General features: G+C 38.7%; 1 protein-coding gene across 3 annotated transcripts in view; it reads right to left on the bottom strand.

Annotated features, from left to right (window-relative positions):
* The window catches only part of LOC129780336 (heterogeneous nuclear ribonucleoprotein U), a 41,440-nt gene extending 32,848 nt beyond the window's left edge, over window positions 1-8,592 (bottom strand). Inside the window, exon 1 of one of the 3 annotated variants that reach the window (XM_055788487.1) lies at window positions 8,317-8,592. In XM_055788487.1, coding sequence (XP_055644462.1) covers window positions 8,317-8,473 — 157 coding nt within the window. In that variant the 5' untranslated portion in view covers window positions 8,474-8,592. Of the gene's footprint in view, window positions 1-8,208; window positions 8,234-8,316 lie in introns of those variants that run through there. The other 2 variants (XM_055788485.1, XM_055788488.1) reach the window with 2 other exon arrangements.
* Between the last annotated feature and the right edge of the window lie 13,857 nt (window positions 8,593-22,449).

Raw genomic sequence — 22,449 nt, 5'->3', positions numbered from 1 at the left:
GATTTTGTTACCATGACCAACATTGAGATATTCATCAATGAAACTGCAGTACTGACGCTTGATGTCTGGTTGACGGATGCTACTTAGATCACTTTCGGTTTCTCTGAGTGGAAGTTGCATGATGAATCTCCCGGTTTCATTACGACTGTGTGTTCGCTGGAAAAGCTCTTCAGTTCTTTCCTTTTCGGTTGTGTGTAATGGGCTGAATCCGACGTCTTCTATCTCCCACAGACGTTGAATGCTTTGTATAAAATCTTCAGTTGTTACCTCATTCGAATGTATTTCTGTTTGTTGATGTACTATGACTGGAAGCTGATTACTACCTGCTGAGTGGTTCTGCACACCACCTGGATCAGTGACATAAGCTTGCAGTAGTTCCTCGATGGTGGTTGACACTGAATTGAAACGGCTTTCAAAGTCAATGTAGATTTCCTCTTGAATCTGAATCGCTTCATCGGAAATAATCGCAATTACTTCGCTGTGGATACCACTGAACTCCGAGTATGCCGCATCGACATTTTTAGAAAACGTTTTCAGCTGCGCCATACTGACTTGGTTCCTTGCAGCTATAAGAGCATCCTGCACACGAACAATCTTCTGATTCGCTTGCTCACGTTGACGAAATAAAGACGCTAATAGTATTTGGCTGTCAGAATCGACAGCGAGCTCCCAATTAACAAAACTTATAAAACTTGCAGACTCATCTGCACACTGTGTAAGTGTCGGCACTGTCTTAGAGCCTTCAGCACTGGTGGCTTTGTTTGGGATATATTGCGTCGTCATTTTTACGGTATAGTTTGTTAATCGTTCAACACTGTTCCTCACGTTAAAAAACCACAAATGTTCCTTTTCACAAAAGCCCTCGTTGTCCAAGCCACGAGAGACGCTTACTGGTATAATATTTATCACAAGTTCACAAAAAAAACTTATTGCAGGAGGATATCGATCAATTGTAATGCAATGTTCTTTCGACACCTCTATTCACAAATGAAGGGATCTATCGTTGTTTGGCAGCTTCACGCAGAAGCACTACCACAGGAAATTTTCAAATAAGTTGATCAATTGCTACGCAATGTTCTTTCAACTTATTCACTTCACGCAACACACTTTATTCTCAAATGAAGGGCAGTTTCACGCAGAAACACTACCGCAAGAGAATTTCACACATGTTGATCAATTGCTACGCAATGTTTTTTCAACTAATTAATTTCACGTAAAACACTTGTGAATGAATTTCATTCTAATTCCACAGGGTAGCAGAAGCTAATCCGGCTCGAAGGACCAAATGTTAGCGCATAAACCGGGCTAACTGCGGTTGGATGGTTCTGGCTAAGCACACTGTGGAAATTGAAAAAACACAAGTTTTTGGAGTCCAAATTTTCTCTTTATATTTCACTCATTACACAACATTTGGTAATCACTTTGTCGATGGCGGTTAGGAAAATAACTGGGATCATGAATCACGTTGTGCGTTGCTTTTATGTTTGTCGGAAGTTGGTGGGGTGATTATCCTGTCGGCTCGACTCGGCTCGCTCGGGTGCTGTTCGTTTGTAATGTTGCTACTTATTTCATCTCGCTCTCGCACGTTGCGGGTGATACGATGGAATGAAATGGAGAGCCTTTGCTTCGGGTAGTGAATGGAAAATTTCTGTTGCTGACAAAATGGAGGATTTCAACTTATTTGTCCTGACATGTCAGAACACGTAAGCTTTAAAGACAAAACTATATATTTTAAATTTCATGTATTCTTTCAATTCCACGTTATATTCATATACTTCCTAATTTTCAGAAAACAATCTGGGGGAAGCTGGGGCGATTCATGAATTAGGTAAACATAAAATCTCATAGTGAGGACAAGTTGAGAAATTCCATTGTTTGACTTATTGCGTGTATGTGTAATCGTGATTGTTTGTATGATTGATTATTAGTGTCCAAACAGAAAATATGAAAAATTTGACATATTTTGTTCTCATCAAATTATTACATATACTTTTGTCGGCCGATAAACATATTTTCACATACAGTTTGCGACTTTTAAAAAAGAAGCACCTTATCTTCCCCCACTAAATTTCAAAAATATAAATCCCGTACGTACACTATCCAATCCAACGATATCAATGAATAGCTGTCTATTGATGTTGAGTTCCAGTTAACATTCTATGTTGTTCTTAATACCACTGAAAGAAAGAGCGAAAGATCGGTTCAAAAGAACTGATTCACTTAGATGAACGGTTAGTGACTGAACCGTTCATCAAAGTGAACTGTTTTGCCCATCTCTAGCCAGAAGGGTCACCTCTATAGCGTGGCTCCCTAGTGTTTAACGTGGAAGGGATAGTTGTTAGTGGGAAGGGTTAAGAAAAATCAGGATTCACTGCGGTAACTGATGTGATTATGTATAGGTGAACTGTCGACCACTTGACGAAACAAAATTCTGAATATTTTAAAAATCATAACAGAGATATAGGTAGAGATTATCTTTAGGTATCCTAAAAAGGAAAGCCTGTTAATATGATTGGATTGGTTATATATTTTGTTATTTTATCGTACGTACGTATCTAAATCCAATAGCGACGGCGAAGTCTCTTTGGGAAACCTGAAAAGGTAACCGGGAGAGTTCCTGTGGAACCAATAGGACGGGCGATATATTTCGTTATCTATCCCGCGTACTCTGTATCGAACTTATTATATTCCGGAAACCTGAGAAGGTAACCGAGAGAACTACACGGATGATGAACCTCTAATCTGAGTTAATAAACTCAATATAATGTCTGAAATTGAAAAACCAGGAACCAAAAAACTAATATCAATATACAAATGCTTTCATCTAACTAACTCACTCCAATTGAAAACTGAAATCAGAGTTTTCTGACTCAAATTATGAAATTCTGAAATTGAAAATCTCTGACATAATTTAACCCTGGGCCTGACCATGGACGCCACCCAACGGCGAAAACAAGACGAAGTGTATTTAACCTTGCATACAAATCATCTCGTCCCCACCGCGAAGTGTCGCTCAAAGATTCGATGCACCTCTGTACGAAAATGCGGCCGAATCGTATGCAATTACGAGAAGTAAACGGATACACAGAATTGCAGCGGTACGGCTGCCAATGCAAACCAAATGATACCAGTATGAAGTATGGGTGAGAGAGAAAGGAACCTTGCTGGAGAAGAGAAGAGAGAACTTGAGAAGAACAGCTCTACTTAGCTCAACAAAACAAACACAATGAGGAACGTCACCGCACATAACAGCGTGTGACCTTCAATTGCAATGAAAAGCAATATGTGGCTTTGAACCTGCACAACCCTAGACGTCTTCTCATGGCTTCTCAGGAAGACGTGTTGTGCTCAGACGAGAGCGCTAATATTTGAGCGGAGAGAACAATTTCGCACCATGACTCTCTCCTACCGCGCAAGCACAAGACAAACATAAGACGAAAAAAAGAGAAAAACTAGAGGCGAATGAACTGCAAAGTTTAAAGCCTCTTAAAAACAAAGAAAAAAAGAAAGAAGAGAAAAACAAGGACAATCAAGACGAATCGTGCGAATGCTCCTCGAAATTATGCGCCCGATCACGAACGTCACTTTACGGTGAAAACGAAATGCATTGTATGTAATTTGTATGTAGTTCATATCGTTTTCACCGTGAAGTGACGTTCGTGATCAGGCCCTATGTCTCACTCGCTCTTCTGCTTTTCACCTCTTCCACTTACATCCCTCGCTCGTAAAATACCATCCCTCGCAGTAAAATACCGTCTCCACGAGAACAGATACTCGGACGGCTCAAAAGGACCATCAGAAGTTGGATTTGGGGTAAGCGATGGTAATAATAGTCTGAAACTCGGGAACATCTGTCAGGTCTTCGAGGCAACTACAACTTCATCTTCAAAGCCGTTGTTGGTCGTCTCCGATTCGGCAAGCGCCATTGATGCCATCAGTGCGACCAGGTCCAAACATCCATGGGTACAGGCCATAAGGAGGTACATATTGCCCGATACTGTGCTCATGTGGGTCCCCGGACACAACGGAATTGCAGGGAATGAAGCGGTCGACCGGTTTGCCGGAATCGGTCACACCAGACCGTTTTTCACTCGGGATGTGCCGCTTGACGACGTGAAGTTGTGGATCACCAACTCTTTCCGTACCTTTTGGACCGAAAGGTGGTTCGCAGAGAGAGGGCAGTTCCCCAGAAAAGTTAATCGATTGTCAGGTTTGACGATGTTGAAAGAATGAGAAACGAATCCTGTCCAGACTGAGGACCGGTCACTGCTCGGTTTCACACGGATTCAATAGAGGACCTTTCCATCTACTCTGCGACCACTGCCAAGTCCACAACTCCGTGGAACACTTCTTGTGTGGTTGTCTGAAATTTGATGATATGCGAAACCTTCATGGAATCAGCGGGAGTGTAAGAAACATCTTGAGGGACGATTCAGCAAGAGTAGCAGCGATTTTCTGCTACCTAAAAAATGTCGAACTATTTTTCAAGATCTAACGTCTGAACCAGTGTCTTAGAATATCAACAAATATTCACGAGTAATGAATATGATTTTGTTTCAATGTACATGACTTTTTTCAGCTTGAAACACACTGCCCTAAATTTATTGATGACAATAACAAACGAGTTCATTTTGTTCATATCGGTGATTTGCTATAATGAATGAATGCGGCATTGCGTGGGGTTCATAATTTCGCTGTTATTTATACTTTGAATATCAAAAGCAATAAAAAACTGGAACTGTGGAACTTTTGCCGTCTCAACGTATGTATAACTAGCGTCATTTATTAATATTCAGTTGAGATTTCTTAAGACAAATAACACGTCTTGAATGTATTCCGAGGGGGAAGCTTTCTTTGACGAAAAATTCCCCCGGCCAGAACGGGAATCGAACCCGAACACCCGGGATGATAATGTGAGACGCTAACCACTCGGCCACGGGCGCACCATTTTTATATGTGCTATACCTATATTGCCCAAAAGCAGTCATTTTGAATTAAACCAATGTAAATATAACGAAAAACATAGCAGAGAAGAGCAATTACTCCCTTCATAAGCCAGGTGGAGGTTTACCCAGTATATGCCTAATAAACCCAACAAATTCGGCTTCAAATTCTGGTTGCATCAGATGTTAGTAGCAAATATGTATTGGTACTTGGGGAAGGATGAACAAAGACCATCGTCAATGCTCATTTGTGAACATGTTGTTTTGAAACTTGTAGAACCATATACAAGCTATGGAAGAAATATCACGACCGATATTTTTTTAACTATCATGTCACCGTTACAATATTATTTACCAAAAAACAACTATAGTTGGAACTATTAGAGGGAACAAAAAGAAACTACCAAAATTAGCCAAACAAACGAAGGATAACATGCCTCGTTTTTCCACTGTGTTATATAAATCACAGAATTGTGTTCTAATAAATATATAAAAGCAAACCAAAAAAAAGAGAGACTGTTCTAAGTTCTAAGCATAAACATGTGAAAATTGATAAAAGTAATAAAACAAATGTTACCGGAACCAATTCTATTTTATAACAGCACAAAATTTGGAGTTGATATGACGGATTAAATGGCCAGAAAATATAGTGTAAAAGCTAGTTCTTGTAATATTTTTTTAATAATTCTAGATTTGGCTGCTATTAATGCTTGGATTCTCTACAAAGGAACGACAGGAATACAAATACAACGAAAAGAGTTCTAGTTTCTTTTAGCAGAACAGCGTTCCACAGAATACAGAGATGCAAGACAGAAAAAATCATCAGAACATGAAAAGGCACGAAGATCGACTGCAACATCATCAAATGCAAGCCATTCTAACAAACGCGAAATTTGTCAAATACGACTTTGCCACAATAACAAAACAATATATGTGCAAAATGTCAAAAGAATGTTTGCGGAAAATGTTCACATTAAAAAATTTCCACTTTTTTTATGCAAAAAAATGTACAAATAATGAAGCATAAATATATTTTTTCGGTACTTTCGTATTAGCGTCACTGGAGCCGAAATATAATAGATAGCATTTTTATTGTTCGCACTGGCATTCAAATATTATTTGTATTGTTGTTGCCTTGTTGTATGCAGTGTTTTGTCATTTTTTAGTGCCACGAAAATGCGTATTTGGGATTTGGGGTATTTCAGGTTAAACGCCACCGGAGCGCAATTTTCATTATGAATTACCTTTTCTTAATTAAATTTATTCTGAGCTCAACGTAATGGGAACGTAGTCCCCATCAATCGAGGATAAGGAACAGAGGCGGCCCTAAGCCGCCGAGGTGACGCAATCCGAGTCAGCCGCCGACCCGCCGTCGGAAGCGGCGGCCTTTCGCAAACAAACCTGTGTTTCATCGATTGCCCAGTTAGTTTGAAACATAGGAGACGATCCTTTAGTTAGGTCCGAGCGAGCGTCGGAAGGCATACGTTTGCCCGGTTAAGTAATTGCTATCTATTGTATTTCGGCTCCGGTGACGCTAATACGAAAGTACCATTTTTTCACGTAGTTCTTTATTGCTCTTTTACCAATAACTTGTAATATAACATTAAATAATAAAAATAAATTCTAGACAAATTTCTTAACACATTAGTTATTTTCATAATGCAGTCATTTTGACAATCTAGGTATATAAAAAGTTTCAGTCTTTCTAGTGTTATTTATTGATATAAAAACTTTTATCCACATATCATGCCAGGGATTTGGACTTGGTTACTGTTCTGCCGGGGAATTTTTCGTCAAAGAAATACCTCCCTAACTGCACTGTGATCACGCGTATTCTAGAGCATTCCACTTTGAATACTATAACTTGTGTTAGATGCATTGACATCTCAATTAAGTAATAATGAAAACGACATATGTATATGCTACGTTGAGACGATGAAGTTCCTCTAGTACCATTGAGGGAAAGGGAAAGGACCCTAAGATCCTCCATCGTCCCTGAAATATTCCAAGTCAGAAATCTAACATCCTGTATATTAGTGACATTAATGCTAATATGACATTTCACGCGTCTTCGTGAACTGCAGAAACATAGATACATATTTATGTTACTGAGCATCGCACTGAGGACGATTTCCAACCACGTAATTCAGTTATGTGATATTAATTTTTTGACAATGCAATGTGAAGCATCTTTTGAGCGCATTGTTTTAATATCGTTGAACGATATTGAAGAACGACAATCTTATGTTTCTATCCGAGGCGTTTTGCGAACTCGCCATAGCTGATTTATGCCATAAATTTATCTGTTTCTTTAGACAACCAGTAATAGGATTTCATCGCTTCACTCTTTTTCTCAATTAATTTGTTTGCTTCGTCATTTGAGACAAAATCTTTGGAAGTCATCCGAACACCAGACGCTAATGCAGGTAAAAAAGCACATTGTGCCAGTGCTGGCGGCCTAATCCTATATCACTCACGTGATTGTTTCCTTAAAAAAACCATATTTTTTAAACTAATCCGTCGAATCCTACTAAACGTAAACATAAGTATAATACAAAAACAACATAAAATTAATGGCTCCGTAAAGCTATCGATGAGTTTTTACAAATAAATGAATTAAAAAATGCAGTTATAACATTATTAACCTATTTTTAATGTTGTGGATTTTCTCGTTTTAGGTCGAGATTAAGCGTTCTGTAGTTTATTGGTATTTTGTAACAGAGCCATACATGAATAGCTATCTTCCGCTCTTCATTTAACAAACCTGGTTGATGCTTGGAGACAAGAATAATTTCCGGCGAAACAATATCAATTACAATACTGACGCGTGAAGTTCGATAAAACGCGCAAACCCGTGCTCACAAAACGTACTGTTTTATTGTGGTCAATTGTCAAGATTGCAGATAATGGAAAGTATCTGCATCAAGAGATTTTTTCGAGCGATGCAGCTTCATGTAACAAATTCGAATCCTGCCTGTACGAATTGCTAATTGAAAGCTAAGAAAACTGTCGATATTCTCAGCAACATAGTCATACGGAGCATACTTCTGACATCTTGTTGTGGGATTCCTTCTTCAATTTCGAGATAAATGAACTATCGTTTCGAAGTCACATTTTTGTAAATTTAATTTCATTTGCTTTTGGTTGCAAAGCCGAGTAGCTATCGAAAACAAGCTTTTGTCAGACCGAAAGTGACAGGATGCACAGAACAGTGCTCGATTTTCAGGTATCAGCAAAACAAACCCTTTTCTTCTTGCCAACCTACTTATGCTCATATAAAAAAATAAACGCAAAATGGCGCGCCATTCTACAGCAACACACAGCTAAACTGAAACGTACACCTAATATTCACAAAACCACTTTCCAGGTTTACCTGCTAGTGCGGGCGTAGATGGAGCATTTCCAGCATTTTCCTTTTCGATCGCTTCCTTCAAACGCTCTACCAAAACCGCTTTCACTCCTTTGGTATCCAAGTTCCGGGAAGCCAATTCCGACTTCAAATCATTCACTTTCATTTTATTGTAATCCATTTTGGCGCGAACACTATCGAATTAACCAAAAATATCAAAACCGTCTGAATTGAAAGAACCGTCTTCGTTTGTGGAACAACGCGCGTCTAAACAATTCCTCTAAACAGACATTTGTGATTCATGAATCTTCAAACCAAGGTGTATAATATATACATGTGATACTTCACACTATGTCGAAATACAAAAAGGTGTGTACTACTTGACTGTGATTTTTAATCAAGAATTTAAAAAATAATTATATATAATTATGGAAACTCGATACACATGAAGAATACTTTGTTGTTTGTCTTGTATTCATTAATGTGTTAGTAGAAAGTTCATTTTATTTTAATTTTTATATACTTATGATAAATAAAGTGCATAAGGTGATTCAATCACCCAAAATTTTATTGTTTATTCTAGTGGATTTATTGTTGATTCATAATCACACCGAAAAGTGTTTCTTGTTGTTTCTTTTTCATAGAAAATCGGCACAAGAGGAAACAAATTCGCTCAATTGGCGATCTAACGCAAAACGTAAACGATCGGTGTGACATCTGGATTTTGTTTTTGAACTAAGAAAATGATGCTAATGTAACCTAAAACTCAAAAACAAATCACGTATATTTTACTTCCGGGCTTTCCAAGGTAGTTCTCACATGCAGGAATCGTGCATTTTTCTACTTGTGTTTGATTGTGCTCTCTAATTTCCTTCTTTAATTCAACCATTGTCAACATTTTTATAGTTTTCACTACTGAAAGAGGTAAATAAATAACATGTTATATATAAAATAGCGCAGAATTAAATTTCTTACAAACTCATCGCAATCAAATATTCTTTTATGATTATAACATTATAATTTGTGGAAAGAACTACAAACCTTCCATAAGCTCACATGGCAAAATTTAAAACCATCATCACTTTCACCGCAGCGCCGCCTAGGTGTAGATTTGTACGTTAGATCGCCAATTGGTCTTCCATATCTATTTAGGGTGAACGTGGAAGCTAGTCATTGTAGTAGTATAGGTAAACCCACGTATAAAAATGGGGTAATAGCGTTTGTGAGAGAAGAGCAAAGCACACGTAAATAGATCAATTCACTTATCAGACTGTGTGGCGCTTCATTGACACGAGTCTTTGAATACATTTGAAAAAAATAACAATTCAATACTAAAGTAAAATGTATGAACGATATGTTCCGATGAACAATTGCAAATATAAATATATATAGAAGGTGCACTTGCGTATGAAGGGAAATTCTGATTATACTTGAACGTAACATGAGCAAATTTATAACACATGCGAATTGGGGCTTTTTTGATAATAACAAGTTCTTCCGTATAGTAACTCGATGTTGACATTTCCTTAATGTTTTCCTTCGTAGCGTATTGTCTCACATATTCACGTTGGAGAGCCTTAACCCTTCTCTTTGTTGGCGGAGGCATTTTGATTGAATGTAATACTTTTCCGTTTACTATTTTTGAAAGCATAGGCAGCCGTGGCAGTGTTCCGAGCTCTGTAATACAATTTTCTTACCCAATGTTAAAGTTGCTAAAACTTACATTATAGACCCTTTAAACGTAAAAATTCTAATTGTATTGATATCAACACAATTTTATTTTATTGATTTTCATGACATGAAACGCTATGACTCAGGAATAACATTTTATTGAGTGGTTTTTATGGTATATGATTTTTGTTTGGCAAAATCAGTTTAAGATTACATGCAATCTAATAAGAACACAAAATACGTTATTCGAAAAAACAGTGCCGAGCCGGAAGTGTGCGAGGTCTATACTGGCAACGGCAACTTCGACTTGTTGTTGCTGGTGTATGTGAATGCTTCAATAGGAATTACATGGAAGAATAATTGACGCAACGTGACGGGACGGAACGTGAACGTGACGTGGATGTTTTATCTTAAATCTTAAATCGCATAACACTAATAAGTGCGATTCACATACAACATCCACGTCACATTCACGTTCCGTCCCGTCACGTTGCGTTAATTATTCTTCCAAGCAGTTCTTATGCAAACATTCACATACACTGCCAACGGCAACTTCGACTTTTTGTTGCTGGTGTATGTGAATGCTTCAATAGAAATTACATGGTAGAATAATTGACGCAACGTGACGGGACGGAACGTTAACGTGACGTGGATGTTGTATGTGAATCGCACTTTTTTTGAAAGGTGCAAGGCAATAAGAAATGTACTAGCAGGTGAGCCAATACGTGAAAACCATTCTGCGGTCATGTAGCTGCGGATCCTCGAATTCCATCCAAAATATCGAGAAATGCAATATTTCAGACGTTTGTGATCAACTTCTCCCATCCTCTCGCTCAGGTAAACATCCCCTCTTCCGTTTTTCGCCAATCTGTCTTTATATACCGCCCCTCTAATAATCTAATCGCGCTTAGCGTGGAAACACACTAGACGACAAAAACATAAACATTGATTGAATTTTATTCTACGCTTGCTCTGATTCGCAACTCAACAGTAGCGTTTGACTGACAGGCTGAAAAACACTTCGTACGAAAACAAGGATAGGACAGTTTGTTTGAACGAACGATGTTCGAAAATTCGAATGGGTAGATTTCTTTCGTATGAAACCAAGGATACCAATGAGGCAAACTTTCGAATGTTTTGTCTTCGTTCGAAAACAAAATAAGGGTGTACTTGAAACAGGGAAATTTGAAGAAAAATCAAATTAAAACCAAAGAAACTGTTCGCGACAACACGAAGGAACGCCAACTGTCTGTCGATGGAGGAAATACAACAACGAAAAACCCCTCGTTCGTCAGACATGTGTTTGTCTCGCGTTTGGCTGACGTTTAATCATTTCCGCATATCGAACAAATGACGTCACGACGGTTATAAATGTTGGACGTCGTGCTTATCTTGCTCTCCTTCCTGTTCAACGACGCCTGCCGTTAACTCCTTCTAAGCGACGACACCTGCTGTCAACATCCCTTTCCGGACGACGAAAGCTGCTGTCAACCATTTTGCGATCAGTGAAGAAAATTATTTTGTGCTACGGAAATCTAATTAGATATGGAGTGAAATTATTTTAACTACTAGTGATTAAGTTAGACTAAATTGAAGAAACTTAAAAAGTAAAAATCTAACGTAAATTCCTCAATAGAAGGTTCGTAGTTCTTTTCATAAATTACAATGTTATAATCATAAAAAAATATATTTGATTGCGATGAGTTTTGTAGAAATTTTATTCCACTTTAATATATAACATGTTATTTTATTCCCTCTTTCAATTGTGAAAATTGTATAAATATTAACAATAGTTGAATCGAAAAGGCAAATTCGAAAACACAATCAAAAACGAGATAAAAAATGCATGGTTCTCGCATGTCGGAACTACCTTGAAATGCCCGGATATAAAAAAAGGTGATTGCGTGATTGGCGATCTAACGTACAAATCTACACCTAGGCGGCGCTGCGGTGAAAGTGATGATGGTTTTAAATTTTGCCATGTGAGCTTATGGAAGGTTTGTAGTTCTTTCCATAAATTACAATGTTATAATCATAAAAGATTATTTAATTGCGATGAGTTTGTAAGAAATTTAATTCTGCGCAATTTTATATATAACATGTTATTTATTTACCTCTTTCAGTAGTGAAAACTATAAAAATGTTGACAATGGTTGAATTAAAGAAGGGAATTCGAGAGCACAATCAAACACAAGTAGAAAAGTGCACGATTCCTGCATGTGAGAACTACCTTGGAAAGCCCGGAAGTAAAATATACGTGATTTGTTTTTGAGTTTTAGGTTACATTAGCATCATTTTCTTAGTTCAAAAACAAAATCCAGATGTCTCACCGATCGTTTACGTTTTGCGTTAGATCGCCAATTGTCGATCTAACGTAAAAAATCTACAACTAGGCGGCGCTGCAGTGAAATTGATGATGGTTTCAAATTTTGCAGTTTGAGTTTATAGAAGGTTAATATGTATGAACATGTATAAATATGATATCCTCGTTAATTGGGGACTTCGTTCCCATTACATTGATCTCCGAATAAATTTCGAAAAACGAAAACGAAATATTAATTAATTTTTTTCTCCCGCCACAATATTTCTAGCCTACTACACTTTTTCTGAGCGGTAGTTTCTGTTGCAGATGTTTTCTGTTGCGATTTATTGCGGTAACTCAGATATCGATACTTCATCAAAAACCAGCTGTCGCTGTCAACTATATAAAGCACCTTGAGCCATCTTATGGAAACGGAACGATTAAGTTGCACACCCAATAGTAGTAGAAGCAGCGTTAAATTACAGAGACTTTAATTTTTTAGCTCATTCCTTGCCCTGAAAAAACTTAATTTAAGAGATTGACATTCCCCTCATGTTTCCTGGTTGCCTTTGTTCCTTTATCCCGGAACAAACTAAAATGAATTGTAAAAAAATGTGGATTTTTTTTTACAGAAAATTAGATGAGTCTGGGCCTAGGGGCAGGGACCGGAACTTGACGTAGGACTGTGATTGTTTATGGTAATTTCATTTCAATTGGATTTTTTTCATTGTTCAGCAATATGTAATTTTTACTCTTTCGAAACATCAAATGGAGGTCCTGGAACGGGTAGGATGATGTAGTATCCGGAACCACTTCTAACTTGGAGACGAGTGACTCGACACTATTTGATTTTTTTATATCGATATTCAAAGATGTGCATAAAATACATTGAAGTCATTGCCGCACTTTACTTCTATTTATTTAATTATGCAGAAGATGACAAGGAGTCATAATTTATTAGTGCATTTTCGAATACAAGTCATTTAGTGCATTTTCGAATACAATACAGATCTGCATAGATATGAACCTAAGTCTAATAAATCTATAACTATAGGTATATATTACGGATAAAAATAGCATTTTCTACTACGTTGTGTAATCTTTACTCTTTTGATAGATCAAATGTAGGTCCTGGAAAACAGTTCCTTATATTAAATTATATAATTTTTAAACGATTAGGATGAGGTAGAATCCGGAACCACAGTCTAACTTGGACACGAGTGACTCGAGACTATTTGATTTTTTTGTATCGATGTTCAAAAATGTGCACAAAATTTATTGAAGCCATTGCCGCACTTTACTTCTATTTATTTAATTATGCAGAAGAGTCATCATTTATCAGTGTATTTTCGAACACAAGTCTAAGAGGCTTAGATCTACATAGGTGTAAACCTAAGTCTAAAAAATCTACAACTACAGAAATATACTATAGATAAATAGCATTTTCTACTACGTTGCATCGTTATCGTAACATCGTTGCATCGGAACATTGTTTATAGAGGGTTTATAGCCAGATGATGTATTGGGTTGGGGAAAAAGAAATGACTTATTTCTGATCGAAATTTGACGCTTTATTTAACGTACTTAAAATTATCCACTTTAAGTCAAAAATGATAACTGAGCCTGTAAAAATAAACGAATTAATAAAAAAAAAGTCAAAAATGCGCCGTTTTGTTCGCAAACTTGTTGCCATTTAGAAGGCAACTTCATTATTCCCCCCTTATAACACCGCCCCACCCCCCTCTTATTTGCAAAACACTCAGACAGCCAGTTTTCGCAAGCCTCTTTTGAGGCCAACTTAGTATCACCAAGAACGTTTTGCATGGACCGGAAGAGATGATAATCACTTCGAGTCAGGTCCGGACTATACGCTGGGTGCAATAGGACATCCCATCCGAGCTCCCGTAGCTTCTGGCGGGCCATCAAAGAAGTGTGAGATGTGTTTCAGCAGGGCATCGAAGGCGTTGATTCGGTCTAAAAGATTTTTTTGCGTCAACTCGTGTGGCACCCATACATCCAACTTTTTTTTGGAATCCAATCTTCTGCAAATGGTTCCAAACGGTTTTATGGTCTATACCCAGTTCCAATCATGGATCAGAATTTAGCTCAAATATTCACGATCTTAATATTATGTTGCCCATATATGTCTTCCTTAGCAGTAATTATGTGATTATGTTACTTGCCCGCTTTATTTGGCTCAATCGACTTGTCCATTCTCCATACCCCGACCCTATAAATAAGCAGGACTTAACACCCGATGAGATCAATTTACTACACCAGCTACACGAACTTCCCAAGAGAGCACTGTGTGAGTATATCTTTTCAAACCTCTAAATCAGCAGCAAGTTGAATTCTTTAATTACATTTTTTTTACATTGCCAAACAAAATGATCGATATCATGATAATCTGGACTGATAAATGCCTATTATAGGCAAATGTAGAATAATCAATACAATCATCATAATGTGAGCTCACGCCCGTATGTAAGCAACAAGATAGCTCGTTGCGTTGTGAGGGACCACTAGTGGCTAGTAAAATCGGAATAACATACCCATTGTAAACCTTTTTTTAACTATATTCACTGTTCCTGTTTTAAGCAGGGGTTAGACATCAATTGAATATAGGCTACCCAAAATCAAAATCAATATGGCGTCATTTGTTTATCAACATATCATTTACGAGGATTGAAATCGAAAAATGCGCTGCTTTATTCTAACTGCATGAGCGATTTTCATATTTCAGTTTCACATGGAGGTGTTCACATTTAACATGGAGTTTAAAGTTAGCCACTATTCGACTATATAACCGGACCGAGTTGTAAACAACAGTAATTGATAGAACCAAAATGTCAGTGAACCCACAATATTGGGTACACTGGCAATATGAGCGATTTGACGTTTTAGTCGTACCCCTGGTTTTAAGCCAAAAAAATGCTGGATAAATTTCCTGTCTAATGGTATACAACATAACATATTAGGCTGTCAAAAAAGTCCTGCGGTATTTCCGCGAGGTGTCGTTGTAAGCGCGTAGTTCTAGTTGTATTCATTGTATCGAGTCATACTATAGCTTGTTGGAAACGTATTTTTGCGCGCTATAATATAGTTCTTGACAGTGTTTTGTTTGGTTAAGTCGTTCGTGAGTTATAGTGTCGCAAATATGGAGCAAAACAAAGAGAACATCCGACATATTTTACAGTACTACTATGACAAAGGCAAAAATGCATCTCAAGCTGCCAATAAAATTTTTGCAGTTTATGGACCCGATACAGTTTCCATTTCCACCGCACAACGATGGTTTCAACGTTTTCGTTCTGGTGTAGAGGTCGTCGAAGATGCGCCACGCCAAGAGCTGGGGATAAGTCATCAAACCGTTATTAACCATTTGAAGAAGCTTGGATTCACAAAGAAGCTCGATGTATGGGTGCCACACACGTTGACACAATAAAACATCTTTGACCGTATCGACGCATGTGAATCGCTGCTGAATCGCAACAAAATCGACCCGTTTCTGAAGCGGATGGTGACTGGTGATGAAAAGTGGGTCACTTACGACAACGTGAAGCGCAAACGGTCGTGGTCGAAGCCCGCTGAAGCGGCTCAGACGGTGGCCAAGCCCCCATTAACGGCCAGGAAGGTTCTTCTGTGTGTTTGGTGGAATTGTCAAGGAATAATCTATTATGAGCTGCTTCCCTACGGCCAAACGCTCAATTCGGACCTGTAGCACTCATGAAGAAGAGGCCATCTTTGATAAACAGAGGCCGCATTGCCTTCCATCAGGACAACGCCAGGCCACACACTTCTTTGGTGACGCGCCAGAAGCTCCGGGAGCTCGGATGGGAGGTTCTTTTGCATCCGCCGTATAGTCCGGACCTTGCACCAAGTGACTACCACCTGTTTTTGTCCATGGCGAACGAGCTAGGTAGTCAGAAGTTAGCCACAAAAGAGGCCTGTGAAAATTAGCTATCCGAGTTTTTTGCTAATAAGGAAGCGAGCTTCTATAACAGGGGTATTATGAAGTTGGCATCTTGTTGGGAACAAGTCTTCGAACAAAACGGCGCATATTTGACTTAAAACAGATGATTGTAACTAATTTTATGAACAAATGAAAATTCAATAAAAATACCGCAGGACTTTTTTGACAGCCTAATATATCACAATAACCATTTTTCGTAATATGCGTTTGAAATCTCTTAATGAATCGTCACGTGCCTCATTTTCAATTTCGTAGAGTGACCCCCCTATATAGAAATCAAAGACGTAGTCTTACGTCAATACATTTAATAATCACTTTGAACTGAAAAATCTCGATTTGCAGATTCGACATTCGACAATGAGCTGTTAGACAAAAAAAAATTTTTTTGTTGAATTCGGGGCAAATTTTCCTCATTATTCAGTACATATGAAACATACTTTTTACATTTACTGATATCAGGTTTGTAAGTTGAATTGGGATGAATTATTTATTAAAAATATACTGGAAATACTCATGATAACACTTCGATACCGCTAGCAATGTGTAGAAGGATGAATTTGTTGATAGGTTTCTGATCCGGTGACTTGCAATTGAGGGGCTTAGAATGCAAGGGGTGTAAGTGACTTGATCGATTTCTCTTCATCGGCTTTCTATTTTGATCATAACTTAACTGCAACACATTCCTAGCTTATTTGACAATGTGGACGATATGTCAGAACCTCAATTATTGGTTTCTATAGCAAAATCGAATTGGAACGTTTTTGTGTGCCGAGTTATTTCCGAAAGAAAAAGTTGATGAAGAGAAATCGATCAAGTCACTTACACCCCTTCCCTTCTGAGCCCCTCAATTGTCCTTTCATATTCTTTAGCTCTGTATGAAAGAGAATGCAGCTTGCGATCTGCACAAATTGTTAGGGAGGGTAGAAATCGATTGGTGTACAAATTCATCAAGAATGGCCGGGCAATAAGTACCCTATAACGGACAACTTTTCATGACGCGGCTGATTTTTAATTTTTCGATTCGTACCCCCAAGATGTTCCCGAAAGACGTAACAATACGGCAGCAAACTGCGCACTCTCCAGAAGACAGACGAGATTAATTTTTGAAAATAGAGTATGCAAAGATGCTGTATTAATTGAGGTGCTTAGAATGAAAGGGGTGTAAGTGATTTGATCGATTTCTCTACATCGACTCTCTCTCTTGGTCATAACTTAGCTGCAAATACATTCCCAGCTGTATTTGAAAATGTGGAAGATAGGTCAGAACCTCATCTATCGGATTGTATAGCAAACTTAAATTGGAACGTTTTTGCAGTTGACTTATTAACTAAATAAAAACAGGAAGTGGGTTATATCTATGGTATAACCGCAAGGGTGACGTAGGACTATCGTTGATTTAGAGATCATTTGTATGAAGTTGAATCTGAATTCATTCTGAATGAATGAATATTTGGAGAACTTCGAAAACGAGAGCGTTACGTTGGAGGCACAAGGTTTTATGCATCCAATATTGGATACGGAAATATCCTACTGATGGGGAAGAATAATCTTCAGAAGCTATCCTGTTGATTGCGATTGATTGAAAAATCACAAAACCAAATGTATTTGGTCACAGTGTTACATGGATAGAAAACATTAAAATAAACTCTTTCATATGAATGTAATTTTAAATTCCCAGAGGAACTGGCAGATTATTTTCAGTAACGATTAGATATTTCCACATTTTCCTCGATACTGGAAGCCCACCAGTGGTTAATGCTAACTCGATAACCATCTGTTAATAGCACTTGATTGAAACATATTTGGTCACAGTGTTACATGGAAAACTTTGATTTTACACCCCGGTATAGAAATGAAAGACGTAGTCCTACGTCAAAAATTGATGAAGAGAAATCGAACAAGTCACTTACACCCCTTGCATTCTGAGCCCCTCAATTAATATTTCAATATTCACAAATTTTAATGAAACCTGAGAGGGTGCTACCAGCTCTGAGACAGCAGAAACGAAGCAGACTACGGTTGAAATTCTCGACATTTTTGAGTTGTTTGATAGTTTGTTTAGGAGAATTTATTGAAATATAGAAAAAAAGTCCAAACGATTGATGCACACATCATTGTCGAATTGAGAGCATTTTAAATCTTCTTTTTTTGTTACATGTTTAATTTTCTGATTTTCATTTAATAACTTACACCTACATATTGAACGTAGTAATTTGTAGAAACAAAACCGATAAGCGGTTATTTTATGATCATGGTAGTATGCCAAAAAACTCAATTAGGCCAACATTTGAGCAACTGTTGCTGTATGTTGCATCTAGTCATTGAGAATGAATTGGACAGGACTAGCAAAAAAGAGCTGCTAGTAGAATAAAAATACAATAGAACCCCGATTATCATTAGTGCTCCCGTGGCCGAGTGGTTAGCGTCACACTAAACATGCCGGGGGTTCGATTCCTGTTCTGGTCGGGGGAATTTTTCGTCAAAGAAATTTCCTCCGACCTGTACTGTGATCACGCGTATTCTAGAGAATCTCAACTAATTACTAATAAAAATGACGCAAGTAATACTACGTTGAGACGGCGAAGTTCCTCTAGGAACGTTAGTGCCATTTAAGAAGAAGAATCCCGATTATCCGCGAGCGGATGATTCGAGGTGCTGATTATCCGCGAAAGTCATGGCTTTCACATTTTCTGACCACTGGTGTACACGACCTTACAGGTGGATAGTTTAATGATTTCTGTATTAATAACATCTTTGACCGTATGTTGTTGGCTATTCGTTCTCGCTATAAGTCACTGTTACTATCCCTCCCGAAAGCCTGACGGTTGAGCAATTGTGGGTGTCGATCGAAGCGGGCGACTCAACGCTTTTCATCTGTGTGGTATATATTCCTCCGGATCGTGTAAACGACAATATTCTTATCGAAAAGGACTTGTCGTCGCTCGACTGGATTATCTCTCTTATGGGCGCGAAGGACAGTTTGACAATCCTTGGAGATTTCAACTTGCGTGATGTGAGATGGGAGCAGAACACCCATGATTTTTATTTCCCCACATCTGACTCATCGACTGGACTCGCATCCCGTAATCTGTTGGATGCTTATCGCACTTCAAGACTCGGACAAAAGAGCGGAGTTATGAATCGTAACAACCGTATGCTTGACCTCTGCTTTGTGAGTGAGGAAATGTGTTCCAGTTGCTCTGTAATACCAGCTCCTGCTCCGCTAGTGAAAAGTTGCATACATCATCCCCCGTTGCTGGTCAGCATTGATATTTGCGTACAATGTGATTACAAAGACACGACAGAAAGCATATACTACAACTTCGACAAAGCCAACTTCGACGAGATGAACAATTTCTTCTCAAACGTTAATTGGGATGAAGAATTGGCCAATCGCGGCGTCAACGACGCAGCATCAACGGTATCGTGCATCATAATCTATACCATTGATCAATTTGTACCTAAGCGAACTAACCGTGTACCTCTTAAACCTGCATGGTCGAACTCGAAGCTTAAGCGTTTGAAGAAACGGAAAAGGGCAGCTCTTCGGGAACATGCCAAACTTCATACCGAATCCACGAAAACGCGTTATTCCAAGGCTAATTCGGACTACAGACGGTTGAACGATCAACTACATCAAGCGCACCTAAGACAGCTCCAACGTCGTCTGAAATCCAACCCTAAGAGGTTCTGGCAACACATGAATAGTCAAAGGAAGGAAACAGGCCTCCCCTCAACCATGACTAACGGTGTAGTGAACGCTGCAACCATTCCAGATCTGGCAGAATTATTTCGTAAACAGTTTAGCAGCGTTTTCAGTAACGAACGAACAAACAGCCAGGACGTAGCAGCTGCATCTCGCAACGTTCCTTTCTCATCCTTCTCAAGTGGTCCGTTTACTATTACGAGAGAAATGGTTATCTCAGCCGGGAGTCAACTGAAAAGTTCGAGGGGTTCCGGTCCTGATGGTATTCCGTCCTTGGTCCTGAAACGCTGCTTGATTGCTCTAGCAACACCTCTAGCCAATACTTTCAATCTCTCCCTGAGGTCGGGTGACTTCCCATCCTGCTGGAAGGAATCTTACGTTTTTCCGATTCACAAAAAGGGTTGCAAAAGGACTGTATCGAACTATCGTGGATTAGCCGCTTTAAGTGCTACGTCGAAACTTCTCGAGCTAATTATTCTCGAAGAATTGGTTCAAAACTTCGCTCACTGCATTTCGATGGACCAGCATGGTTTCATGTCCAAGCGCTCAACGACTACCAATTTAGTACAGTTCACTTCCTACATCATCCGTGAAATTGAGCAAGGCCATCAAGTAGATGCTATATATACAGACCTCTCTGCAGCATTCGATAAAATGAATCACGACATTGCTTTGGCTAAGTATGACAGGTTAGGTGTTCAGAACGACCTGCTTGCTTGGCTTTCTTCTTATTTGACTGGTCGAAGCATGTCTGTCAAAATTGCGTACTATGTTGCTCCTTCCTTCCCCGTGACATCTGGCGTTCCTCAAGGCAGCCATCTAGGGCCATTCCTGTTTCTGCTGTATATGAATGACGTCAACTACATTCTGAAATGCCGCAAGTCGTCGTACGCCGACGACCTCAAGTTGTATCTCGTGATACGGAAACCAAGCGATGCTGTTTTTCTACAGCTGCAATTAGAAGCTTTCGCCGAGTGGTGCCAACTAAACCGCATGTCACTCAATGCATCGAAATGCTCTATAATTTCATTCGGTAGACAACGTGCATTGTTTCAACACAACTATGTTCTATCGGGGATAAGCTTGAAACGGGAATCGACGGTCAAGGATCTTGGATTACTACTTGATTCCAAGCTTACATTCAAGGACCACGTCGCCTACGTGGTGTCGAAAGCTTCATCTCAACTCGGGTTCATGTTCCGCTTCGCCAAAGAATTCAAGGATATATATTGCCTTAAGGCTTTGTACTGTTCTTTGGTTCGACCAATACTGGAATATTCGGCTGTAGTGTGGTGCCCATACTACCAAAACGAGGTGAACCGCATCGAAGCAATCCAACGAAAGTTTATCCGTTTCGCTCTGAGGCATCTTCCTTGGAATGATGTCCACAACTTGCCCAGCTACAAAAGTCTTTGCATGTTAATACACTTGGAATCACTTGGGGCGAGACGTAACATCACGATGGCATGCTTCATTGGTGACCTGCTTCAAGGTAACATCGACTGTACTTCGCTGTTAAGCTGTCTTAACATAAACATCCGCCGCCGTAATTTACGCTCTCACGTTTTCTTATGCGTCCATCCCTCGCGAACAAATTATGGATTTAACGAGCCCATGCGAAGGATGTGCCGTGTCTTCAACAGATACTACGATGTGTTTGACTTTAATGTTTCACGTTGTAGAAATAAGAGTTGTTTCCGTAGAGTTTTTAATTAATATGTGTAGTGTCGTAATTTTCATGTCATTGGGATAACCATTGTATCTGTTGGCGAATGAATAAATAAATATAAATATAAATAAAACAGCTGTCATGCTGAAATTTTTTTTTTCGTGTTTGAAACTCATTTTTGGTCGTTTATTGCGTTATCCGCGATTTTCGTTACACGCGTTATACGCGATAATCTTGTCAGACTATTTCACGGATAATCGGTGTTCTACTGTATAAATGTGTTTTGTCTTTCTTCTCTTATTGGAAGTTTCAACCTTTAGGACAAAATAGACGAATGGAAAAATAAAGATGTACAGTGATTTTAATTACACATAATTTTAAGGTTTTTTTTGTAACAATATGAGATCTTCGTGGATGGCACTAACGTTCCTAGAGGAACTTTTTATTAGTACTTAGTTGAGATTTCTATGCCAAATAGCACGCCTTGAATGCATTTTGAGTGGCAAGCTCTAGAATACGCGTGACCACAGTGCAAGTCGAAGAAAATCTCTTCGAAGAAAAATTCCCCCGACCAGAACGGGAATCGAACCCGAACCCCCGGCTTGTTAGGTTTGACGCTAACCACTCGACCACGGGAGTACATACAATATGAGATACAATGGTAAATATGTGATACCAAGGGTCATTGCTCAATCATCGGTTCCGAAGCCGTATCAAGGATTGTTTCTTTAATCGCATTAACTATGCTAGTTTAGCCTGGTTAGAAGAACAATATCGCTCTGTTCAATTTTGATTTTGATTTTTGATTCGTGATTTTATGTTTCCTTTGAAACTGT

This window comes from Toxorhynchites rutilus, chromosome 3, assembly GCF_029784135.1.
Source record: "Toxorhynchites rutilus septentrionalis strain SRP chromosome 3, ASM2978413v1, whole genome shotgun sequence".
Lineage (NCBI taxonomy): Eukaryota > Metazoa > Arthropoda > Insecta > Diptera > Culicidae > Toxorhynchites > Toxorhynchites rutilus.
The sequence above is the reverse complement of the archived record's forward strand: the minus strand, read 5'-3'. Positions and strand labels throughout refer to the sequence as shown.